A 27,310-nucleotide genomic window follows, 5' to 3' on the forward strand; every position below is an offset into this window, starting at 1 on the left:
CTCAGCACTCCCCCCAATGTGTTGTGAGCAACATTAGCGTGAACAACAATAGTGGAATCTGCGGTTACTTCAAAATAAAAGTCACCAATTGATCATGCAAACGGATTTGAAAAAAGAGAGTAGAATCATGCCAGAATTGGCCTAGATAATGCTAAACAAGGTTGAAAAAGACAATTATTAGTTAATTTGACAAAAAAATCTGTTTAAGTGACTAATATTAGTGTAAATTCTACATAGTTGTGTTTTGTGAGTGTCACTCAGTAGGCTGATAGCCCATTTTCATGGGTGCACAAACCATAGATTAGGCTGTACAGTGCAATGTACAGTGCAATATTTTTTTATTTTACCATTATTTAACCAGGTAGGCTAGTTGAGAACAAGTTCTCATTTGCAACTGCGACCTGGCCAAGATAAAGCAAAGCAGTGTGACACAAACAACAACACAGAGTTACACATGGAGTAAACAAGTAAACAATATGAATGTTCAATGCACATAGGTTGACTGTTTTTTTTTTGTGTTTTTTTTTCACCTTTATTTAACCAGGTAGGCTAGTTGAGAACAAGTTCTCATTTGCAACTGCGACCTGGCCAAGATAAAGCATAGCAGTGTGAACAGACAACACAGAGTTACACATGGAGTAAACAATTAACAAGTCAATAACAGTAGAAAAAAAAGTCTATATACATTGTGTGCAAAAGGCATGAGGAGGTAGGCGAATAATTACAATTTTGTAGATTAACACTGGAGTGATAAATGATCAGATGGTCATGTACAGGTAGAGATATTGGTGTGCAAAAGAGCAGAAAAGTAAATAAATATAAACAGTATGGGGATGAGGTAGGTAAAATTGGGTGGGCTATTTACCGATAGACTATGTACAGCTGCAGCGATCAGTTAGCTGCTCAGATAGCAGATGTTTGAAGTTGGTGAGGGAGATAAAAGTCTCCAACTTCAGCGATTTTTGCAATTCGTTCCAGTCACAGGCAGCAGAGAACTGGAACGAAAGGCGGCCAAATGAGGTGTTGGCTTTAGGGATGATCAGTGAGATACACCTGCGGGAGCGCGTGCTACGGGTGGGTGTTGCCATCGTGACCAGTGAACTGAGATAAGGCGGAGCTTTACCTAGCATGGACTTGTAGATGACCTGGAGCCAGTGGGTCTGGCGACGAATATGTAGCGAGGGCCAGCCGACTAGAGCATACAGGTCGGAGTGGTGGGTGGTATAAGGTGCTTTAGTAACAAAATGGATGGCACTGTGATAAACTGCATCCAGTTTGCTGAGTAGAGTATTGGAAGCTATTTTGTAGATGACATCGCCAAAGTCGAGGATCGGTAGGATAATCAGTTTTACTAGGGTAAGTTTGGCGGCGTGAGTGAAGGAGGCTTTGTTGCGGAATAGAAAGCCGACTCTAGATTTGATTTTAGATTGGAGATGTTTGATATGAGTCTGGAAGGAGAGTTTACAGTCTAGCCAGACACCTAGGTACTTATAGATGTCCACATATTCTAGGTCGGAACCATCCAGGCTGGTGATGCTAGTCGGGTGTGCGGGCGGGTGCAGGCAGCGAACGGTTGAAAAGCATGCATTTGGTTTTACTAGCGTTTAAGAGCAGTTGGAGGCCACGGAAGGAGTGTTGTATGGCATTGAAGCTCGTTTGGAGGTTAGATAGCACAGTGTCCAAGGACAGGCCGGAAGTATACAGAATGGTGTCGTCTGCGTAGAGGTGGATCAGGACATCGCCCGCAGCAAGAGCAACATCATTGATATATACCAAGAAAAGAGTCGGCCTGAGAAATTAACCCTGTGGCACCCCCATAGAAACTGCCAGAGGACCGGACAGCATGCCCACACTGAACTCTGTCTGCAAAGTAGTTGGTGAACCAGGCAAGGCAGTCATTAGAAAACCCGAGGCTACTGAGTCTGCCGATAAGAATATGGTGATTGACAGAGTCGAAAGCTTTGGCAAGGTCGATGAAGACGGCTGCACAGTACTGTCTATTATCGATGGCGGTTATGATATCGTTTAGTACCTTGAGCGTGGCTGAGGTGCACCCGTGACCGGCTCGGAAACCAGATTGCACAGCGGAGAAGGTCCGGTGGGATTCGAGATGGTCAGTGACCTGTTTGTTGACTTGGCTTTCAAAGACCTTAGATAGGCAGGGCAGGATGGATATAGGTCTGTAACAGTTTGGGTCCAGGGTGTCTCCCCCTTTGAAGAGGGGGATGACTGCGGCAGCTTTCAATCCTTGGGGATCTCAGACGATATGAAAGAGAGGTTGAACAGGCTGGTAATAGGGGTTGCGACAATGGCGGCAAATAGTTTCAGAAATAGAGGGTCCAGATTGTCAAGCCCAGCTGATTTGTACGGGTCCAGGTTTTGCAGCTCTTTCAGAACATCTGCTATCTGGATTTGGGTAAAGGAGAACCTGGAGAGGCTTGGGCGGGTAGCTGCGGGGTGGGGGGGGGGGGGGTGGAGCTGTTGGCCGAGGTTGGAGTAGCCAGGAGGAAGGCATGGCCAGCCGTTGAGAAATGCTTGTTGAAGTTTTCGATAATCATGGATTTATGGTGACCGTGTTACCTGGCCTCAGTGCAGTGGGCAGCTGGGAGGAGGTGCTCTTGTTCTCCATGGACTTTACAGTGTCCCAGAACTTTTTGGAGTTAGAGCTACAGGATGCAAATTTCTGCCTGAAGAAGCTGGCCTTTGCTTTCCTGACTGACTGCGTGTATTGGTTCCTGACTTCCCTGAATAGTTGCATATCGCGGGGACTATTCGATGCTATTGCAGTCCGCCACAGGATGTTTTTGTGCTGGTCGAGGGCAGTCAGGGCTGGAGTGAACCAAGGGCTATATCTGTTCTTAGTTCTGCATTTTTTGAAAGGAGCATGCTTATCTAAAATGGTGATGAAGTTACTTTTAAAGAATGAGCTTAATGTTGCTAATTTCAGTGGTTTTAGAGTTCCGCAATAAGAGCTAAGACACTAATATCTGTGGAAACTCTTCACATGTATGTTATGTGGCTGTCACTGAATAGGCTGATAAACCATTTAACCATTTCATGGATGCACAATCCATAGGTTAGGCTGAACAGTGCATATATGTATGCCCCAATGGAATTCTGAATTCAAATACATCCACTTTTATTGCAAAATATTTGTACATGTTTTTTGTCAAATTAACGAGTAATTGTCATTTACATCCCAACCTTTAGCATTATCTAGTCCAGTTGTGGCATCATTCCACTAGTTTTATCCGTTTGCATCAGTTTCCATGGATTACTTTTATTTTGAAGGTGAACTGCCGATTCAATAGTTGTTGCTCACGCTAAAAGTTGTTCACAACACACTGGTAGCACTCCCACTCGCTAGCTGTTTCAGAGGAAGTTTGTCACAACCTATTATTTTACTACGACAGACACGGCTCCACCAATACAATGCAATCGTGGCATCCGATGCAGTGGTGTAAATTATGTCATTATGGCCCACAAACCTTCCAATATATGAGATATCCGGTATTATAAACTGGGCGGTTCGAGCCCTGAGTGCTGATTGGCTGACAGCTGTGGTGTATCAGACCGTATACCACGTGTATGACTAAACATTTATTTTCATTGCTCTAATTACGTTGGTAACCAGTTTATATAATAGCAATAAGGCAACTCGGGGGGGGTTTGTAGTGTATGTCAAATATACCACGTCTAAGGGCTGTATCCAGGCACTCCGTGATGCGTCGTGCTTAAGAACAGCACTTAGTCGTGGTATATTTATTGGCCATGTACCACACCTCCTCGGGCCTTATTGCTTAAATATATTTCTTAATGGGAACCTGTACATTAAACCGTGGCTTGCTGCTTTTGTGTTTCGTTCTCGCGTCCTAATTTTGGATATTTCATTAAATTCCATGTATTATTTGGGCCAGAGAGGAAGAGGAGAAGTTTTTGCATGGGAATGTAAAATACACATCCGAGAATGTCTCTGTCACAGATGAAAGGGGAGTTGATGCAGTGGCTCTTGCAGTGTTCAAAACAACGGTAACTCGTAAATCTCCGACTTCAGTGCGTTCAAGACAAAGTTTTGAATGGTTATCCAACTCGAAATTCCAAGCCGGAAACTCGGCCATCTTTCTAGAGCTCCGACTTTCCGACCTATAGAGATCACTGATGTCATGACTGACCTCGTTTTTTTTCAAGTTCCCGTTTGTCTTCAAAGCACCATAAGGTCCTGTCCAGTGGTGTAAAGTACTTAAGTAAAGATACTTTAAAGTACTACTTAAGTATTTTTTTTTTGGGAGGGGGGGATCTGTAATTTATTATTTATATTTTTGACAACTTTCTTTACTTCATTACATTCCTATTTCAATTTGAAATAATGTATTATTATTTTAAACCAAATACTTTTAGACTTTTAATCAAGAACTCAAATCGTTCTGTTCACCTGATTTAGAATTCCTCACAATCAAATGTAGACCGCATTATCTACCAAGAGAATTCTCTTCGATTATAATCACAGCCGTATATATCCCCCCCCCAAGCAGACACATCGATGGCTCTGAACGAACTTTATTTAACTCTTTGCAAACTGGAAACCATTTATCCGGAGGCTGCATTCATTGTAGCTGGGGATTTTAACAAAGCTAATCTGAAAACAAGACTCCCTAAATTTTATCAGCATATCGATTGCGCAACCAGGGGTGGTAAAACCTTGGATCATTGTTACTCTAACTTCCGCGACGCATATAAGGCCCTGCCCCGCCCCCCTTTCGGAAAAGCTGACCACGACTCCATTTTGTTGATCCCTGCCTACAGACAGAAACTTAAACAAGAGGCTCCCACGCTGAGGTCTGTCCAACGCTGGTCCGACCAAGCTGACTCCACACTCCAAGACTGCTTCCATCACGTGGACTGGGACATGTTTCGTATTGCGTCAGATAACAATATTGACGAATACGCTGATTCGGTGTGCGAGTTCATTAGAACATGCGTTGAAGATAGCGTTCCCATAGATAGCGTTCCCATAGCAACGATAAAAACATTCCCTAACCAGAAACCATGGATTGATGGCAGCATTCGCGTGAAACTGAAAGCGCGAACCACTGCTTTTAATCAGGGCAAGGTGTCTGGTAACATGACCGAATACAAACACTGCAGCTATTCCCTCCGCAAGGCTATCAAACAAGCTAAGCGTCAGTACAGAGACAAAGTAGAATCTCAATTCAACGGCTCAGACACAAGAGGCATGTGGCAGGGTCTACAGTCAATCACGGACTACAAGAAGAAACCCAGCCCAGTCACGGACCAGGATGTCTTGCTCCCAGGCAGACTAAATAACTTTTTTGCCCGCTTTGAGGACAATACAGTGCCACTGACACGGCCTGCAACGAAAACATGCGGTCTCTCCTTCACATGCGGTCTCTCCTTCACTGCAGCCGAGGTGAGTAAGACATTTTAATGTTAACCCTCGCAAGGCTGCAGGCCCAGACGGCATCCCCAGCCGCGCCCTCAGAGCATGCGCAGACCAGCTGGCCGGTGTGTTTACGGACATATTCAATCAATCCCTATACCAGTCTGCTGTTCCCACATGCTTCAAGAGGGCCACCATTGTTCCTGTTCCCAAGAAAGCTAAGGTAACTGAGCTAAACGACTACCGCCCCGTAGCACTCACTTCCGTCATCATGAAGTGCTTTGTGAGACTAGTCAAGGACCATATCACCTCCACCCTACCTGACACCCTAGACCCACTCCAATTTGCTTACCGCCCAATTAGGTCCACAGACGATGCAACCCTGGGTCTCGACCCCGCCCTGTGCAACTGGGTACTGGACTTCCTGACGGGCCGCCCCCAGGTGGTGAGGGTAGGCAACAACATCTCCTCCCCGCTGATCCTCAACACGGGGCCCCCACAAGGGTGCGTTCTGAGCCCTCTCCTGTACTCCCTGTTCACCCACGACTGCGTGGCCACGCACGCCTCCAACTCAATCATCAAGTTTGCGGACGACACAACAGTGGTAGGCTTGATTACCAACAACGATGAGACGGCCTACAGGGAGGATGTGAGGGCCCTCGGAGTGTGGTGTCAGGAAAATAACCTCACACTCAAGGTCAACAAAACAAAGGAGATGTTTGTGGACTTCAGGAAACAGCAGAGGGAATACCCCCATATCCACATCGATGGAACAGTAGTGGAGAGGGTAGCAAGTTTTAAGTTCCTCGGCATTCACATCACAGACAAACTGAATTGGTAGCAGCGCCTCTTCAACCTCAGGAGGCTGAAGAAATTTGGCTTGTCACCAAAAGCACTCACAAACTTCTACAGATGCACAATCGAGAGCATCCTGGCGGGCTGTATCACCGCCTGGTACGGCAACTGCTCCGCCCTCAACCGTAAGGCTCTCCAGAGGGTAGTGAGGTCTGCACAACGCATCACCGGGGGCAAACTACCTGCCCTCCAGGACACCTACACCACCCGATGTTACAGGAAGGCCATAAAGATCATCAAGGACATCAACCACCCGAGCCACTGCCTGTTCACCCCGCTATCATCCAGAAGGCGAGGTCAGTACAGGTGCATCAAAGCTGGGACTGAGAGACTGAAAAACAGCTTCTATCTCAAGGCCATCAGACTGTTAAACAGCCACCACTAACATTGAGTGGCTGCTGCCAACACACTGACATTGACACTGACCCAACTCCAGCCACTTTAATAATGGGAATTGATGGGAAATTATGTAAATATATCACTAGCCACTTTAAACAATGCTACCTTATATAATGTTACTTACCCTACATTATTCATCTCATATGCATACGTATATACTGTACTCTATATCATCGACTGCATCCTTATGTAATACATGTATCACTAGCCACTTTAACTATGCCACTTTGTTTACTTTGTCTACATACTCATCTCATATGTATATACTGTACTCGATACCATCTACTGTATGCTGCCCTGTACCATCACTCATTCATATATCCTTATGTACATATTCTTTATCCCCTTACACTGTGTATAAGACAGTAGTTTTGGAATTGTTAGTTAGATTACTTGTTGGTTATTACTGCATTGTCGGAACTAGAAGCACAAGCATTTCGCTACACTCGCATTAACATCTGCTAACCATGTGTATGTGACAAATAAGATTTGGATTGATTTGATTTGATTTGAAGTGGTATTTTAATGGGTAACTTTTACTTGAGTTATTTTCTATTACGGTATCTTTACTTTTACTCAAGAAAATGAAAAAAAAAAACAGAAGAAGCAAACAAGGATAAAACACATTTGAAATAATTTCGAGATTTATGACGTGATGACTTCAGTTTAAAATTAGAGCAATGAATCCTGTCATTCTCAAGGTAATGTGTCTTCTACCAAGAAATGGCATCTTTGACACAGGTTGTAGTTAGCTGGCAAGCAAGCAAGAAGGAAGGTCAAACATGTCAGTATATCATATCAAAACACTTGATAGATGGATGATTTGTTTGTCTTCTATCCAGTTACAGGCCTCATTGGCCATTCATTCACGTACATTGGACCGGGCCTCAATGGTGCTGCCCATGCACTCAGACTCCATAATAGGACAGATCCAATGATGCAGTGTCTAAGTCTATGGGTGGTAGCTAGCTACCTCTTGATGTCTGTTAATTTTATTTTAAGGGCATCGGTATCAGATAAACTTCCGATTCAGGGTAAGTCCTCCCCCAATAACAATAATAAGTTACTACTATGTGTATACATTTAGACTTTATAGGAAAGCCTTAGGAAGGGATTATATTAGTGATGGGGAACTGAGGATTTCTGAAGGCTTTCAGCGCTTTCACCAAATTGTGCCTGAAAAAGAGTTCATTACTCTGAGGTTCTTTATCTGTTCACAATGCACATTAGTGACATCTGTTGGTTAGCAATAAATATCAGCGTGTGAATATCAGAGCAGTTTTTTTAACACTTTTCAATAAAACTGTGGTGCAGCGATACGTCGTTGGCTTTAGTAGCCTATAATCAGGTGTAATACCAGGTTCACATTTTACATCATGCTTGCCTTTTTTTGCTCAGTGATTTTATGGCCCAAATATCCATGTCTGTTGCAAAGTTCATAATGCTTCAATAGGAGGCACATATTTGGCCCTCTTGCATAGCATGGGATTACATCATCCAAGGTATTTTATTTATTGATTAATTAACAAACCTTAAAGGGATGAACTAACTATTCTCCTCATCTCAGCTATGCATTGCCCACTAAGAGCACAGAAGTCATGGTCATTGCCGGAGCAAGGGACCGACCAAGATGTATGTAGACGCCATCCTCAAGACCCATGAGCGAATTGTTCAGGTAATGGAGTGTTTTGAGTGTTAGTAATGTGTTCTCTGAACTTTTGGCAGTTGCATGACATAACTTTTCACTCTAGAGCATTGATAAGGATTTTGTTTACAGCTCAGCCAACTAAACACCACATTATTCCCCATCTTTATGGAGGTTATGTTGAAGAATCAGCCACAGGGGTTTCAACTCTCTGTAAAGCCAGTGAGCATATTCTGTCTGTGTTGACCTCTGCATGACTTTTCTTTTGCACATGGATCATATCCTATATCTATGTACATTTATTTTGTTACGAACTGTTCAATATCATAACACTTGCTTTTCTGTTTCCCCTAGCACACAGAGGCAGATTACCAAGCCCGTTTCAAGGCACGTCCAGAGCTAGAGGGACTGATGGCACAGATGACCTAGTGAGAGCAAAGACTGTTCACCCCACCCTTTTACCTCAACTGTCATCATACTTCTTCTGACATCTACCGTTTCATCTTTTTTTCATCACGTTTTTTAAAATATAAATTCATTTTGGATGAATGTAGGACATATACTTTGCTGTTGTAGCTTCAAATAAAATATTTAATCTAAAATCCAATTGGTTGGTTTATTCTTGGTGTAGAAATGGCTTCATCGGATGCTAAAAGCAAGAATAAGGTAAATACATGTTTTCAGTACATTGATTTATCAATGGATTAACGGTTTATTGCCTGATTGCGTAGATAAAGCACAACCAGCGGCTGACGTGTTCATGGCCTGGCTGACAGTGCTTCGGTATGTGTTGTGAAAGAGTTAGAGGCGAAGGTGCACGGTGACTACAGGGGTTGTAAACCTTTGATTTGGCGCCATCCATCGGCAACTCCCAATAAATACATTTAAAGCGTCGCGCATCTATGGCAACCAAATACAGAAACCGCAAACAATTGTCCATCCCATGTTTTTATTTTCTTACTGTAAGACCTAGCTAACAGTAACGTTAGCTAGTTAGCTTTCTATATTTGTTTAGCTTTTCATATTACATGTTCATTTTATTTTAATCGACAATGGGGAGGGATTATTATGCAGCATTGGAGATAAATCGAAATGCAACAGATGCAGACATAAAAAAATCGTAAGATTAGTTACTTTTTTATCTTTGTCTCAAAATGACAAAAGCTAAAACATTTTTTACATACATTACATTAGCTAGCCTACTAGATAAGTTTTCATAAAAACAACAATGCTTAGCTGTATTTTTTTGCCCCTGTAGATACCGACGACTTGCCTTGAAGTACCATCCTCACACAAACAGCAAACCGGGTGCCTATGAAAAATTCAATCAACTTGCGGAGGCCTATGATGTTTTGAGTGACCGTAAGTAAACGTTACAACAATCATCAGTGTAACCGCTGCCACGATCAGTTCAGTGCTGTTTGGGGAAATCTTCAGAGACGTCAGGTCACATAAAATGATAAGTCCACAATATTTATTTTTCAGCTCGAAAAAAGGCAACCTATGACAAGTTTGGAGAAGAGGGTCTGAAAGGAGGTATCCCACTTCAGTCTGGGGAGACTGGAGCTTGGACATCAGGATACATCTACCATGGAAACCCAGACAAGATATTCAGGCAGTTTTTTGGAGGTGACAACCCATTCGCAGGTAGGAAAAATAACATTCAGTATTTTCTTTACATAAGTTTTATTTATTTGAATTATCTAAATGATCTCCATAGTAATGACTACTCTTATCTTGCATGATAATGCTTCCCTCTTCAGACTTCCACATGAAAGATGGGAATGAAGTGGCCATTGGGTTTGGAGGCCTGCGAGGAAGAGGAGTGAAAACACAAGACTCCCCCATTGAAAGGGACCTTCACTTGGCCTTGGAAGACCTCTTCTATGGATGTACCAAAAAGATCAAAATATCTCGTAGGGTAAGATGGGATCATAATGCCTGATGAGTGTTGAGATGTCCTTCAATCAACGTACCTATAGGCCTATATTGAGTATTTAAAAAAGAAAAGCTCTAACTTTAAACATTGTTATTCTGTTCAGATGCCGTACTGCTTACTTCAGGTAACCAGTATCAGATTCAGTGTAAATTTGCTCAATCTCTGAACCAGGTCATGAATGAAGATGGACACACATCCAGTATCAAGGACAAAATATTGACTATCATTGTAAAACCAGGATGGAATGAAGACACTAGGATAACATTCCCAAAGGAGGGTGATCAGGTAAGATAATCATCAGGCATTAGTTCCCTCAGGGGCTCCAACCTGCCACATTAATGTTTGTACACGTAAATATCTAGTCGTGCGGGGTGTCTGTGTTTATCTTCTATAGATATAACTTAGCCACTAGTGTTGGGGAGTAGTGATAACTTGGTGGTAGTTAATCACAATTCATATCTAGGTAGTGTTTAGTAGGCAATCATTTCCTTTCTTTTTTTGGCTTCAGACCTGCCTAATTCCTAATTCTCAATTGAAACATTATTTGTCTTTAATAGGCATTCTGTTAACATATGACCAAACTGATCTGTTCTTGCATCAAAGTTGTCTTTGAAATGTCCGATATACATATCATTTCATTAACTACTTTTTCAAACTATGTTTTTTTACACTAAAGGGTAGCTTTAGTGTAGCTTAACCTTTTCCAGTGTGAAGTAATTGCTAGCTTGGTAAACTACACTGAACAAAAAATATAAACGCAACATGTAAAGTGTTGGTCACATCTTTCATGAGCTGAAATAAAGATCCCAGAAATTGTCCATATGCACAAATAGCTTATTTCTCTAAAATGTTGTGCACAAATTTGTTTACATCCCTGTTAGTGAGCATTTCTCCTTTGCCAAGAAAATATATCCACCTGACAGGTGTGGCATATTAAGAGACTGATTAAACAGCATGAGTATTACACAAGTGCACCTTCTGCTGGGTTCAAGAAAAGGCCATTCTAAAATGTGCTGTTTTGTCACACAACACAATGCCACAGATGTCTCAAATTGTGATGGAGCGTGCAATTGGCATGCTGACTGCAGGAATGTACACCAGATCTATTGCCAGAGAATTGAATGTTAATTTCTCTACCATAAGCCGCCTCCAACGTCGTTTTAGAGGATTTGGCAGTACGTCCAACCAGCCTCACAACTGCAGACCATGTGTAATCACGCCAGCTCAGGAATTCCGCATCCGGCTTCTTCACCTGCGGGATCGTCTGAGACCAGCCACCCAGACAGCTGATGAAACTGAGGAGTATTTCGGTCTGTAATAAATCCCTGGCTCCCAAGTGGGTGGGCCTATGCCCTCCCAGGCCCACCCATGGCTGCACCCCTGCCCAGACATGTGAAATCCATCGATTAGGGCCTAATGAATTTACTTAAATTGACTGACTTCCTTAAATGAACTGTAGCTCAGTAAAATATTTAAAATTGTTGCATGTTATGTTTATATATTTTTTCAGTGTACATAATATTCAATTGTCTTTATATTCAAATTGTCTTTATATTTCACTACATTGTAGGCCCCCCATGATGTTCCAACACATAATGACATGAAAGTGAATTCTGACAGTGTAAAATGCCCTTAGTTCAAATCAAATGTTATTTGAATACAACATGACCTTACCGTGCAATGCTTAATTACAAGCCCTTAACTAACAATGCCATTTTCAGAAAATAAGAGTTAATAAGAAACTATATACAGTACCAGTCAAAAGTTTGGACACACCTACTCATTCAAGTTTTTGAAAGTTAAAAAATATATATTTTCTACATTGTAAAAATGATGGTGAAGACATCAAAACTATGAAAAGCACATATGGAATCATGTAGTAAGCAAACAAATATTAAACAAATCAAAATATATTTTAGATTCTTCAAAGTAGCCACACTTTGCCTTGATGACATCTTTGCACACTCTTTGCATTCTCTCAACCAGCTTCATGAGGAAGTCACCTGGAATGCTTTTCCAACATTCTTGAAGGAGTTCCCACATATGCTGTGCACTTGTTGGCTGCTTTTCCTTCACTTTGAGGTCCAACTCATTCCAAATTCCAGGCCGGGTGATTGTGGATGCCAGGTCATCTGATGCAGCACCCCATCACTCTCCTTCTTGGTCAAATAGTGCTTACACAGTCTGGGGGTGTGTTTTGGGTCATTGTCCTGTTGATAAACAAATGATAGTCCCACTAAGCGCAAACCAGATGGGATGGCGTATCACTGCATAATGCTGTGGTAGCCATGCTGGTTAAGTGTGCCTTGAATTCTAAATAAATTGCCGACAGTTTCACCAGCAAAGCACCATTGAGTGGATAGCCCAAGACGAGTGTGGTGGTGAGTATCTTCTTTAATTCTTTGAACGCCTCCTGGCACTCTGGCGTCCACCGGAAATGAGCATGCTTCTTTGTAAGCTCATGAAGGGGCTTGGCTACAGCAGCAAAATGTTTGACAAATCGTCAGTAGTACGAGGCCAGGCTGACGGACTTCTGAAACAGGTAGGCTGGGACCATTCTTGGACTTTCAGAATTTTCTGGGATCTGTGGCGATGCCGTGTTTGGAAAACACCTGTCGGCGGAAGAAACAGCACTTGGAGGGTTTCAATTTCAGTTTGGCTTGGCGTAGCCGATCGAACACTTGTGCCAGGCGTTGGAGTATCTCTGTGACATCCCTTCCCAGGATGATGATGCCAGTAGCCTGACGCTAAGTCCAAAGTGCTAAACCATTTGGCCGTTGACAGGGTATCTAGAGTGCCTTGGATACGAGGAAGTGGATATGCATCCTTAATAGTACGCTCATTTAGAGCCCTGTAGTCCACACATAGATGATATGTCTGGTCCTTTTTGCATGCCATGACAACATTCGTCTGCACTTAGCACAGTAGAGCTCTCCATATACACCGACTGTAAGTGAGCAGGAACCGCTGGGGAGACGAGACTAGTTTTTGGTGACATGGAAGAAATATCAGTGGCCTGATCAACATCTGCTGCCTGGAAGAATCCGGCGATAGCACCCCTCTTTACTTTCACAGACTCTGTTCCTGGGTTGTAGAGCCTGATGGGGATTTGATTATTGGCCTGTGCGTCAACTACAACCTGTGCCACCAGAAGACGATGCTTCTCAATTAATCCTTTAGTTGGGCTCAGCACCACGTCATCCTCTGACAGGTTCCCGGAAGTGTGCATTCCCCGGCACGATGTTCTCACATCATGATTCAAGACGGCTGTGCATACTATTCTTATGACAGGCACCTTCGGTCTGTTCTTCGAGTTGAAGTAGGGCACCTGCTCACCAAACAGTACAATCCTCTGGCTGCCAAAATCAAGGCGTGCCTGTGCCTGTACCTGCTCCAGGAATGGATGACCAAGGATGGCTTCGGTGTTCTCCGTGTTAACACTCACTGTGCTGGTACCAACCTGAATGGACATGTGAACTTCTCCAAAGACTTTGACATTTACAGGACCAATGCCCTGCAGAGACTGCACAGTCGATAGCTGGAGTGGACGTTTACCGTCTAGGTGAATGGTGTCGTAACGGTCCTAAAGAGCACATACAGTGGGGCAAAAAAGTATTTAGTCAGCCACCAATTGTGCAAGTTCTCCCACTTAAAAAGATGAGAGAGGCCTGTAATTCTCATCATAGGTACACTTCAACTATGCAGAGTTTCCCGCTGGACAGAGTGGTGAATGGATGCGCTGCTAACAGGGCAAATCTACTGCAGAGATAGCCTGCAGAGTTCTGTCTTACTATCCAGGTCTGTGCCCAAACAATTTGAGCTTCTACTTTTAAAAATCCACCTTTCCAGAAACAAGTCTCTCACCGTTGCCGCTTGCTATAGACCACCTTCTGCCCCAGCTGTGCCCTGGACACCATTGCCCCCCATCTATCTTCAGAGCTTGTGCTGTTAGGTGACCTAAACTGGGACATGCTTAACACCCCGGCCATCCTACAATCTAAACTTGATGCCCTCAATCTCACACAAAGTCTCAATGAACCTACCAGGTACAACCCCAAATCTGTAAAAACACAGGCACCCTCATAGATATCATCCTAACCAACCTGCCCTCCAAATACACCTTTGCTGTCTTCAACCAGGATCTCAGCGGTCACTGCCTTTTGCTTTTGTCGTCTGTTAATGGGTCTGCGGTCAAACAACCACCCCTCATCACTGTCAAACGCTCCCTAAAACACTTCAGCGAGCAGGCCTTTCTAATCGACCTGGCCCGGGTATCCTGGAAGGATATTGACCTCATTCCGTCAGTAGAAGATACCTGGTTACTCTTTAAAAGTGCTTTCCTCACAATCTTAAATAAGCATGCCCCATTCAATTAAAAAAAAACAGGAACAGATATAGCCCGTGGTTCACTCCAGACCTGACTGCCATTGAACATCACAAAAACATCCTGTGGCGTACGGCATTAGCATCAAATAGCCCCCGTGATATGCAACTTTTCATGGAAGTTAGGAACCAATTAGGAACCAATATACAGGCAGTTAGGAAAGCAAAGGCTAGCTTTTTCAAACAGAAATTTGCTTCCTGCAGCACAAACTCCAAAAAGTTCTGGGACACTGTAAAGACCATGGAGAATAAGAGCACCTCCTCCCAGCTGCCCACTGCACTGAGGCTGGGAAGCACTGAGGCTGGGAAAGACTGTCACCACCAATAAATCCACAATAATTGAGAATTTCGACAAGCATTTTTCTACGGCTGGCCATGCTTTCCACCTGGCCACCCCTACCCTGGTCAACAGCCCTGCACACCCCAAAGCAACTTGCCCAAACGTCCCCCATTTCTCCTTCACCCAAATCCAGATTGCTGATGTTCTGAACGAACTGCAAAATTTGGACCCCTACAAATCAGCAGGGCTAGACAATCTGGACCCTCTCTTTCTAAAATTATCAGCCAAAATTGTTGCAACCCCTATTACTAGCCTGTTCAACCTCTCTTTCGTATCGTCTGAGATCCCCAAAGATTGGAAAGCTGCTGCGGTCATCCCCCTTTTCAAAGGGGGAGACACTCTAGACCCAAACTGCTACAGACCTATATCTATCCTACACTGCCTTTCTAAGGTCTTCGAAAGCCAAGTTAACAAACAGATCACTGACCATTTCGAATCCCATCATACCTTCTCTGCTATGAAATCTGGTTTCCGAGCTGGTCATGGGTGCACCTCAGCCACACTCAAGGTCCTAAACGATATCATAACCGGCATCAATAAGAGACAATACTGTGCAGCTGTATTCATTGACCTGGCCGAGGCTTTCGACTCTGTCAATCACCACATTCTTATCGGCAGACTCGACAGCCTTGGTTTCTCAAATGACTGCCTCGCCTGGTTCACCAACTACTTCTCAGACAGAGTTCAGTGTATCAAATCGGAGAGCCTGTTGTCCGGACCTCTGGCAGTCTCTATGGGGGTGCCACTGGATTCAATTCTCGGGCCGACTCTTTTCTCTGTATACATCAGTGATCGCTTTTTCTGCTGGTGATTCTCTGATCCACCTCTACGCAGATGACAGACACCATTCTGCATACTTCTGGCCCTTCTTTGGACACTGTGTTAACTAACCTCCAGAGGAGCTTCAATGCCATACAACTCTCCTTCCGTGGCCTCCAACTGCTCTTAAATGCAAGTAAAACTAAATGCATGCTCTTCAACTGATTGCACCTGCCCAGCATCACTACTCTGGACAGTTGACGTAGAATATGTGGACAACTACAAATACCTAGGGGTCTGGTTAGACTGTAAACTCTCCTTCCAGACTCACATTTCTTTTTTTTCACCTTTATTTAACTAGGCAAGTCAGTTAAGAACAAATTCTTATTTACAATGACGGCCTAGGAACAGTGGGTTAACTGCCTGTTCAGGGGCAGAACAACAGATTTGTACCTTGTCAGCTCGGGGGTTTGAACTTGCAACCTTCCGGTTACTAGTCCAACACTCTAACCACTAGGCTACCCTGCCGCCCCAACATTAAGAATCTCCAATCCAAAATTAAATCTAGAATCGGCTTCCTATTTCGCAACAAAGCATCATTCACTCATGCTGCCAAACTTACCCTCGTAAAACTGACCATCCTGCCGATCCTTGACTTCGGCGATGTCATTTACAAAATAGCATCCAACACTCTACTCAGCAAATTAGATGCAGTCTATCACAGTGCCATCCGTTTTGTCACCAAAGCCCCATATACTGCCCACCCCTGCGACCTGTATGCTCTCGTTGGCTGACCCTCGCTTCATATTTGTCGCCAAAGGAACTGGCTCCAGGTCATCTATAAGTCTTTACTAGGTAAAGCCCCGCCATATCTCAGCTCACTGGTCACCACAGCAGCACCCACCCATAGCTTGCGCTCCAGCAGGTATTATTCACTGGTCACCCCCAAAGCCAATTCCTCGTTTGGCAGCATTTCCTTCCAGTTCTCTGCGGCCTGTGACTGGAAAGAATTGCAAAAATCACTGAAGCTGGAGACCCATATCTCCCTCACTAACTTTAAGCACCAGCTGTCAGAGCAGCTCACAGATCACTGCACCTGTACATATCCCATCCAACTACTTCATCCCCACACTGTTATTTATCTCTTTTTGCACCTTTGCACCCCATGATCTCTACTTGCACATTCATCTTCTGCACATCTATCACTCCAGTGTTTAATTGTAAACACATTTAGCTGGTTGTTTCTCCCAGGGACCCAACAGTATTCCTGCAGATATTGTGTTCATTGTGCGGCAGAAGAGTCATCCCCGGTTTGCAAGGCAACACAATGACCTGGTCTTTACGGCCCAGATCTCTCTGGAGAAGGTGAGAAAATCCAAGTCTGACCCTGGAGGGAAAGTACAGAGAACATGTTTCACTCAATAGTCTGCTTTGTTTAACTCACTGCAAGTCCCTACAAAGAGTCACCTGATGCTTTGTCCAGGTCAAAATGGGTCACTAAAGAATCATTTCTTGCAGATCTACTGTGGAACTATTGTGTTCCGACTTGGTTACTAAGTCTTAAGCATGTTATCTCAGCAATAATTTTGTAGGCAAAATATGTCTCCCATGTTGAGTAGAATATCTATTTTTCTTCCCAAATACTTCAGCATTGAGGTCTTTCAACGCACAATTAGTATATTCCTCTTCCCACAGGCTTTGACTGGATTCGCTGTTGTAGTGAAGACACTAGATGACAGGATACTCAATATCCCCATCAATGACATTGTGCAGTGAGTAGTGCTTTTACTGTATTTGGGGGGGGGGGGGGGGTGTACCCAATTTGTTCGCTGACATTCACTACGATTTAGTTTCACTTCGTGCTGCTACCATTCACACAGTCATTCCGAACACGGAAGCTGGTTCCTTGTTGAATAGTGGCAAAATGTTATGGGATGTTTTAACCTGTATATTTTGAACCTAGACACATGCCAGGAAGTAAAATCAGGAATCGCACCCTTCGCTCTGTGCTGTATCGCATTAGTGGGAACCAAGGCTGCTCAGGGCAGGTCTGCCGGTTGACTCATGTAGCAGGTTAGAAGTTAAGGGTAAACAAAACATTTAATTTGACAAACATCCCACTACAACCAGGCCTGCCCTGAGCAGTCTTGTTTCCGCTAATGCAATGAGGCATGATGTTGACCCAACTGACGTTACATTTTTTTTTTAAATCCATACATTTGAATGAAGTCTACATTATCATGGCAATCCAGCATTAGTTGATAACATTCCAAATTAAAATATCAGGCAGCCATTGAGTGTACCAGTCAAATTGGCAGTGTACCAAGCCCGTTCCATTTGTGATTAGGAAATGCTACTATACTCGCAACTACCCTGCTTGTTGTAAGATTACTAAACCATGATCATGCAGTTTTATAAAGTAATTAAAGGATGTAATTCATACATGATTTGACAAAGGTGCAAGTGTACATCTCTTGTATGTCAAAGCTTCAAATTACCTATGCTAAAATTCTCACTTCCCCACCCAGTCCAAAATACAGCAAAGTGGTGTCTGGAGAAGGCATGCCTCTGTCCCAGGATCCCTCCCAGAGAGGAGATCTCATCATCCAGTTCGACATTCACTTCCCTCAAAAGCTCTCGGCGGAGAAGAAACACCTGATCAACCAAGCTCTAGCTTTCTGAGTAAACAGCCATTAAATACAGCCTAATTGCAAATCTCCTTCCTTGGACCCCTATTTGAGAATGGTGTTCTTTGCCAGTAGGTACAGGTGAGATTGTGAAGTTATTTGCATAAGAGAAGCCACTTCAAAATATATTTTATTGTCAGAAGTTAGTACTTAAAAAAGACACTCGAGTGAAAGGTGAGTGAAAAGTAGTTAAAAAGGAAACTACATGGGCCACATTTTTTGTTGTTGAATAAAATAAAACACATCAGCACAGGGTCACCCTCTACTGTAGACCTGGCCATTGGCTGCAGAGGAGTGGTGTAGTTTTGGCGGGCAGCCATAATGGCACGTTTCAGCTGCTCATATGTAACAATCACCACGTTCCACGAGCCCAGTCGGAGGAAAGAGGGCATGAACCTGTAGGGAGAGAATAGAGACAACTTAGATCCAGGCAAAAATTCAAATAAACCGGAGAAGGAAATAAAACGACCAGGTTGTTAGACATTCATGAATGTTACAAAGCAAGCAGCAACAGCGAATAAACCACTGATTGAGAAGGTGTTGCAACCCAAGCCAGGAGACTACTCCCTAGCAACTAAAACACATGGCTTACCCTTTGTAGAAGGCAAGGGGTCCCTCCTTGGTCACCATGGCAATAGCACAGTTGAGGGCGCCGCTGTACTGGCCGAGGGCAGAGTTCATATATCGCGTCTTCACCACATCCACAGGAGAGGCAATCACAGTGGTGCAGAATCCTGCACCGAATGCAGATGTGAAGTGGCAGGGGAGGTCATCTGTTGGGTGAATGGAATGGGTTAAGGAGAGGCATCACAATACCAGAGGGAAGCATGACAGTTAAAAGTCAGTCATTCTGCACAATATGTGGCAAGGCAATGGCTCACCAGTCAGGGGTGTGTTTCTAATAAGTAGGTCTTTGATTAGGTCATATGTAACCAGTTCAGTGCAGTTCACGATAGCATAGCGGACAATGTTTGGGCCAGTACCTGCAAGGTGGGGATGGAAATGTTAGCAATACTGCTGACAAAAACATTTGACAAAGGCACAAATGATCCTTGTGATAAAGCAAACAACCACCTCTCCACAGGCCACGGATGCCCTCTTCCTTGGCAATGGTCTTGTAGGCCTCCATGGTGCCATGGTAACGCCGGTTTAGCCCAGAGGAACTAGTCTGTGCCTGAAAGCGCACCTTCACCACATCTGTGGGTTGGGCTAATGCGACTGCCATGGTTCCAGTGGTACAGCCCGCCAGCAAACGACTGCCAATCCCTACATCTGAAGAGAGAAATGGGCAATCAGAACAGTTTGAGTAACATTCAATAGAGAATAAGTATCAATATAAAAAGGTTGATATACAGTATGTGACATGTACTCACGGTCAGAGCCTTTGGTGTAGAATGACTTGACAGAGTCGTAGAGGCCGATGCGGACAGAGGCAAAGCTCATCTACCTCTGGAGCCCTGCCACCAGCCCGCTGTAGAGGCTCCTGGGCACCCTCTGTACGCACCATGGTGGTGATGGTACCAAACACACCCCGATACCGCACTACAGTGCCATGACTAGCTGCCGCACCTTTTCCCTCTCCCTGGATCTGTGCGGAACGAAAGGGGCATGGAGAGACTTAACAGGCACTGGCAGATGTGGGAGGAGAATCCAGCCACTAGTGTCCACAATGCTAGGTCCAGGGCCTGCCAATTCCTAGGGCTTAACCATCCTGGGCCACTTAGTTGGGGGAAGGAAGTCAGGAGGGACAAAATTGAAAGAAATAGAAGGCGCAAGTCAGTTTTAATGTTGGCAAAATAAAATAAGGTGAATCCAATTAACCAAAAATGAAAGGGGTCATCTTGGGTCGGTAATGGATTTGGGTATCATTTTGTGGACCAACCAAGTTCCCAAATGTGGACCCAAGACAGTAATAATGAGTTAGAGACAATATGATTGATGCAGCAGTAATCTCAAGCATCCCTTAATCCCTTTTAGTATGATGGCTCGCCACGTTTGACCTGTCAAATGAGTTCTTTCGGGTGATTTCATCAGAGAAACGGTGACCAGTCGTAACCATCCTGGGTCCCCAACAGCTAAAGGGGGCAATGCTTGGATTCTCCATTAAATCATACTACAATAGAGGACCCCACCAGTTCATTTCAACAAAGAACACATGCTCCTTAGGCTTACCTGTAGCCGGACTTTGGCTGTGTCCAATGGAAAGGTGAATAGGTCAGCAATGCAGGCCGCTGTTCCAGCACCAATAAACTTCACAGCAGCGGTTGGGGGCACATCCGCAGGTCTGATGAATGTAATGTGAAGATTTAAGAAGACTGATGAGGTGAAGACGAGACAGGGAACTCTACCCAATTCTGAAACAGGAGGGACAACAATTTTACAATGTCAATATTCATAATTGTCACTGACATGTTGCCAAATCACAATTGTATGTTGACTCAAGTGACTAGACTATGGGAGCCTACAGTTGACCTACTGGGCTTAAGGGGCCAAAGCACATGAAACAAGTTTGCTGCCACTCCTTCAACAGACCTCACTTTGTAGTCTACTCAGTAGTGCTTGACAGGAAATAACTAGTCAAAGGGAGAGCTGTACCCTGTTCACGCGATGCTGAAGCAGACAATGAGCAACCCATTTAATCAACACGGTGCGTGCAGGGATAAAATGTAGCGACCGGAAAACTAAACAATGAACTTCTAAGTAACAGGCAAGCCAATATTAAAATTGTTGAATTATAATACAATTAAAAGTTGAAGACCTTTCAACTTACTGTTTATCTAAACAAAAAAAGTGGTCATTACATCTGGAGATCGGGCAAAAGAACTTGAAGTTAAACGTTATCCAGTTCCTGTATATTATGAATACTTTACCGTCACTTAAGGGAACCAGGACTGTGAAGGCAGAGATCAGGATTCTCTAAAGGCGTCTGTCTCTCTGGTCGAAATTACCTTCAACTATGATTTGATTGCCTTTTTCTTCCATAGAAAAACGTTCAAAAACGATGTATCCTAAAAACATACTACAAATTCTGAAAAACAAGACGGCTACAGGTTAGTCAACAGCTGATGCTAATACCAACCAGTATACAAGAAAAATAACACTATCAAAGCATAACGAGTGACATCAATTTAACTTTACATTCTCCATCAGTAAACTTTTGACAGGCCTATTAACATAAGTTTGTTTACCTTAAATAAAAGAGTAAAAATTGGATTAGGAAAACCGGTGAAATCCTTTTGTGCTGATACCTCGTGATAACACGTGAATTCCTAGTCGATACAGCCGTAAAAGAACAACAGCAGTTTTTTATAACCCCTTAAACCCTGTTACGTCATGAGAAGGCAGCTGTGTTTGTTCTCAGCACATGCTGGTTGGTGGATACGAGCCAAACTGGCCCTGCCCTGTTCTCGCGTACACCTTATAGTTGCTTGTGATTGGCCCATTCAATTGCCACACCTCTACCATTCCACACAACTTCCAACCAAACATGTAATGTGTTTTATTATATAAACTGGGTGGTTTATTATAAATTGGGTGGTTCGAGCCCTGAATGCTGATTGGCTGAAAGCCATGGTATATCAGACCATATACCATGGGTATGACAAAATATGTATTTTTACTGCTCTAATTATTTTGGTAACCAGTTTATAATAGCAATAAGGCACCTCAGGGGTTTGTGATATTTGGCCAGTATACCACGGCTAAGGGCTGTGTCTTAGCACTCTGCGTTGCATTGTGCATAAGAACAGCCCTTTGAATATTTGCCATATACCACACCCCCTCAGGCCTTATTGCTTAATTATTTCTTAATTATTATTGCTTAATTATAATTATTGCTGAATTATATCAGCATTCAGGTTCAAGCCCTGAATGCTGATTGGCTGTGATATATTGGGGCGGCAGGGTAGCTTAGTGGTTAGAGTGTTGGACTAGTAACCGCAAGGTGCATGTTCAAATCCCCGAACTGACAAGGTTCGTTCTGCCCCTGAACAGGCAGTTGACCCACTGTTCCTAGGCCATTATTGAAAATAAGAATTTGTTAAATAAAGGTTAAATAAAAAATATCATATCATATTAGACCACCGGTATCTGGCATTGTTTTTTTACTCCTCTAATAACGTTGGCAACCAGTTTATAATAGCAATAAGGCACCACTGGCTTTTGTGGTACAGTACATTCGGAAGGTATTCAGACCTCTTCACTTTTTCCACATTTTGTTACGTTAGAGCCTTATTGTACACACAATACCACATAATGACAAAGCTAAAACTTTTTTTTTTTTTTAAGAAATAAACTGAAATATCACATTTACCATGACATCCCAAATATGAGGTCCTGAGCGCTCTAGAGCAGGTTTTCATCAAGGATCTCACTGTACTTTGCTCCGTTCATCTTTGCCTCGATCCTGACTAGTCTCCCAGTCACTGCTGCTGAAAAATATCCCCACAGCATGATGCTGCCACCACCATGCTTCACCGTAGGGTGCCAGGTTTTCTCCAGACGTGACTCTTGGCATTCAGGTCAAAGAGTTCAATCTTGGTTTCATCAGACCAGAGAATATTGTTTCTCATGGTCTGAGAGTCCTTTTGGCAAACTCCAAGCAGCTGTCATGTGCCTTTTACTGAGGAGTGGCTTCCGTCTGGCCACTCTACCATAAAGGCCTGATTGGTGGAGTGCTGCAGAGATGGTTGTGCTTCTGGAAGGTTCTCCCATCTCCACAGAAGAACTCTGGAGCCCTGTCAGAGTGACCATTGGGTTTTTGGTCACCTCCCTGACAAGGCCCTTCTCCCCTGATTGCTTAGTTTGGCCGGATGGCCAGCTCTAGGAAGAGTCTTGGTGGTTCCAAACTTATTCCATTTAAGAATGATGGAGGCCACAGTTTTTTTGGGGACCTTCAATGCTGCAGAAATGTTTTGGTACCCTTCCCCAGATCTGTGCCTCGACACAATCCTGTCTCGGAGCTCTAAGGAAAATTCCTTTGACCTCATGGCTTGGTTTTTGCTCTGACATGAACTGTCAACTGTTGAACCATATATAGACAGGTGTGTGCCTTTCCAAATCATGTCCAATCAATTTAATTTACCACAGGTGGACTCTCCAATCATGTTGTAGAATCAATGGAAACAGGATATTGCTGAGTTCAGTTTCGAGTCTCATAGGTCTGAATACTTATGTAAATGTCATAATTCCGTTTTTTACATTTACTTTTGCAAAAAATTCTGAAAACCTATTTCTGCTTTGTCATTATGGGGTATTATGTGTGGATAGATGAGGAAACAAAAGCAATTTAAGAATAAGGCTGTAACGTAACAAAATGTGCAAATAGTCAAGCATTTTCAAGTCTTGCCATAGTTTAAGACAAAACTGTAACTCGGCCATTTAGGAACCTCCCCTGTCTCCTTGGTAAGCAACTCCAGTGTAGATTTGGCCTCGTGTTTTAGGTTATTGTCCTGCTGAAAGGTGCATTCATCTCTCAGTGTTTGGTGGAAAGCAGACTGAACCATGTTTTCCTCTAGAATTTTGCCTGTGCGTGGCTCCATTCAGTAGATTATTTTTATCCTGAAATCTCCCCAGTCCTTAACGATTACAAGCATACTCATAACATGATGCAGCAACCACTATGCTTGAAAATATGAAGAGTGGTACTTAGTGATGTGTTGTATTGGATTTGCCCCAAACATAACCCTTTGTATTGAGGACCAAGAGTGAATTGCTGTGCCACATTTTTTTGCCGTATTACTTTAGTGCAATCATGGTGAAATCCCTGAGCGGTTTCCTTCCTCTCTGGCAACTGAGTTCGGACAGACGATTGTGCCTTTGGTGTATTGATACACCATCCAAAGTGGAATTAATAACTTCACCATGCTCAAAGGGATATTCTATGCAAATAGTCTGGGTAGCCATTTGACTAGATGTTCAGGAGTGTTATGGCTTGTGGTTGTGAAATCGTGTGCATGTGATGCAGGCTACATTACAGTACAGTATCGTTAGCATGCTACAGTAGTTTATTTTCGGTTCCATTGTATGGCACAGGTTTATTCAACATGTATCTCGCAGTATCAGTCATTTATTAGCTAATACATGTATTATGTTAGCTAGTTTAATGGTGTGAAAATCGTGATATTAGCCTTACATTTCAATCTACATATGCGTATGGGTCTGCTATGTTAGGTAGGCTATTCAATTCCCTTGACATTTCGCAAGCTTGAGTACTTTACAATAAGGGAAGATATGCAGTGTTAATCTTACTATTTGCCCATTAGATCTGACATGCATTGAATGCTAGACAACTTTACATGCATGCTTTTCATAAATGCCGTGTGTACTTTGCAAAGATGAAAACCCTTCCGTGATGATTCTCCCTTCCTGTATCTGTCATATAGGCGTATGCATTTTTGTCCTATAGCTACAGCTACATAACTAAATATAGTAGCTGTCACTAACCTTTCATGCCACGGCTTGACTGTAGATTTGCTCTCATGGTGCTGAGAATGCTTAATACCGTAGCTGTCACTTATGTATTCTCTACATGTATATGTATGAACCCCTGGACGTACAGGTACCTCCAGCGCTCCCTCCTGCCTCATGTTCGGCCTGTCCCTGGTAATCTACCCCAGGCTTTTGTCCTTGCCCCGGTGTGGCGAAGACCAACAGAAGAGGGGGATGTCCTTCCTGCCTCCAAAGCATGTCTCGGAAAGTGCTGAGATTATTATTATTTTTTAATAATAAATGACAAGCTTGTAAATGGTAATTTTAATATTTGCTCATGTTGGTTTAACTCGGTCTTTCCCTTAAATGCAGCTGGTGATTCCAGAGACCTGGCGGGCAACTCTCAACAAGAAGCACCAGCAGTGGATTGACCTGACGCTGTTTACCCAAGTTGACCAAAGTCACCTTGCTAACTCCTCAAACCTGATGGCTCCAAAAACAGATTTTCACCAACTCAAATTGAATTGACATTGTTAGGTTTCATGATGCTTCTATCTAAAGTCACCATGTCCTAGAGAGATTTACATGGTTATCAAAACTTCACGATGCTTAAAAGATGCTTAAAATTATTAAAATACACAAAAGTGATTGTTGTTGTGTTGAATTGTGTTTGGGAAATATTTCTATCAATACAGAAATGTGTAGGTGGCTTAATTTACCCTGTCCCGTGGCCAGAGATCACATTTTTTGGACAAGCTATGTTTTCAAAACAGTAACTTTTACATGAATTCTGATTATTTCCAGGGATACACATCATCCTGAAATATGTGTGGATATCTTTGTTAGAAATAATATTGTATTTTCCTTGACCCAGTGATGCTGAATGTAAGACATGGCTCAACTTACCCCACTTTCCCTACCCTGTCCCTATGCTCAATTTACTCCATATCTGATCTGTGGTAAATTGTGCCAAGAGACCACTTTTTTTGGACATGCTCTGTTTTCAAAACAGTTGTTGTTTATATGAATTCTGATTATTTCCTGTGATACACAACATCCTGAAATATATGTAAATATCTTTCTTAGATAAAATACTATATCCCCCTTGATGTACTGATGCTGAATATAAAAAATGTCTCAACATACCCTACATACAGTATGCGTGTGGTACATTGAGAAAAAAGTGATGTGACGGCCCCTCCCTGCTCTGTCTACTGGGCTTTGCTGCGCTTACTTCCTGCAGGAGATTGGTGGGCGGAGAAGGGTCGTCAGTGCTGATGGGGCACACCTGTGAAAGCTCAGCTGTGGCATAAAGCAACTACTTCCCCATTCAGCAAGATATTCCTCTCTCCATGCATAGTGTTGGTTGTTTTGTTGTGGCTTTGGCAGTTGATGTGTAATTTACTGACCTTCATATCTCATCTGATTATTGTTGTGAGTGTTCACTTTATTTATGGAATAAATTCATTTTGTTATTCCTTTACTGAGTGTGTGGTTTCCCCTTGTTTGGTACAATTTTGAGCCGGGTTGTAACAGGGAATGCTGTGATACTGTGAAATGGGTTCTTCTGTGGCATGTTAGGAATTTGTTTGTTCCATGTGAAACTCTGATTCTATAAGCTTGATAAAGCTTTTCTTCTGTGTAACTAGTCTGAACATCAGACACCGCTGAGTGATATGAAAACTGCATAACACACTATGACAAGATGTAAAGAACAGAATGTCCTATTCAAACAACTTCCTCCTTTAAGGAGTGGCCCTTTAAACACTGCAGATAATCACACCTGACAGATGAAAGACTTCTTGTGTGAAGCGAGCAAGAGAGCGTGCATGTGTTTGTCTGTGCTCAACAATACTCTCTAACCACCTCTGTCAAGTAAACAGTACCAGGAAGTATCCAAACCACAGCTTTACTTTGCACTCTCTATCACGTGAATGAGCCAAAACTTCAACACATGGTATGTCTGCCATGTTATATGGAAGTGGGTGTTATATGTACTGTATGTGCAGTGTAGTGGGGAACCATGAATGATCATTTGTCATTACTCTGTCAGTTGGTTCCTGAGAGAGCTCTCCAGCTTGTTGTGGGTTGATTTTTGTCCGCATGGATGGTTGGGCCTGAACATAATTATAGTAATTTGCACACTGCAAATTGACCACAAGTAAACCCAAAAATAGTTTGTATTTGAAAATAACAATTTCATACCTTGATTACAATAAGACACAATCATACTGTCTCTCTTTTTATTTGTGGGAATACTTGGGAACATATTTCCTCAATTAAAATATAAATTTTTAGCAGAATTCATGGTATATTTACAGTCTTTTATGACCAAAAACGGAAATTCTCTTTTATTTTTTATTTTTTACTGAAAACCTTTGGGGCCCTCACAAAAAAACGCCTGTTGTCGACCCCTGCTTTACAGTGTTATATTGGCATGTAGTTGTGCTCTGATGTTATATCCTTTATTGCCCTC

At 43.0% G+C, this 27,310-nt stretch overlaps 1 protein-coding gene and 1 pseudogene across 4 annotated transcripts; one reads left to right on the plus strand and one right to left on the minus strand.

Annotated features, from left to right (window-relative positions):
* The first annotated feature begins 9,229 nt into the window (after window positions 1-9,229).
* dnajb13 (DnaJ heat shock protein family (Hsp40) member B13) lies at window positions 9,230-26,317 on the plus strand. Of its 4 annotated transcripts, none has more exons than XR_010460559.1 (9): window positions 9,230-9,417; window positions 9,556-9,659; window positions 9,783-9,944; window positions 10,061-10,218; window positions 10,408-10,521; window positions 16,970-17,083; window positions 17,414-17,490; window positions 18,247-25,102; window positions 25,207-26,317. XR_010460559.1 is itself a non-coding variant. In XM_029627979.2 (9 exons), the coding sequence occupies exons 1-8, from the start codon at window positions 9,350-9,352 to the stop codon at window positions 18,398-18,400; spliced, it is 951 nt and encodes a 316-aa protein (XP_029483839.1). In that variant the 5' UTR covers window positions 9,230-9,349; the 3' UTR covers window positions 24,965-26,317. The 4 variants fall into 4 exon arrangements, 2 of the variants coding, with proteins under 2 accessions (XP_029483839.1, XP_029483836.1); XR_010460558.1 differs by having other exon boundaries at window positions 18,247-21,455; window positions 24,965-26,317; XM_029627979.2 differs by having other exon boundaries at window positions 18,247-18,400; window positions 24,965-26,317.
* On the minus strand, window positions 18,520-21,690 carry LOC115105685 (mitochondrial uncoupling protein 2-like; annotated as a pseudogene).
* Window positions 26,318-27,310: the final 993 nt, after the last annotated feature.

This window comes from Oncorhynchus nerka, linkage group LG22, assembly GCF_034236695.1.
Source record: "Oncorhynchus nerka isolate Pitt River linkage group LG22, Oner_Uvic_2.0, whole genome shotgun sequence".
Lineage (NCBI taxonomy): Eukaryota > Metazoa > Chordata > Actinopteri > Salmoniformes > Salmonidae > Oncorhynchus > Oncorhynchus nerka.

Bases quoted from the DNA above. Each gene is read 5' to 3' on its own strand.
- dnajb13 (XM_029627976.2), top strand. From the start codon at position 9,350: ATGGGGAGGGATTATTATGCAGCATTGGAGATAAATCGAAATGCAACA. The intron at 9,418-9,555 runs GTAAGATTAGTT...TTGCCCCTGTAG, and splicing joins GATGCAGACATAAAAAAATC to ATACCGACGACTTGCCTTGA. The intron at 10,522-16,969 runs GTAAGATAATCA...TGTTTCTCCCAG, and splicing joins TCCCAAAGGAGGGTGATCAG to GGACCCAACAGTATTCCTGC.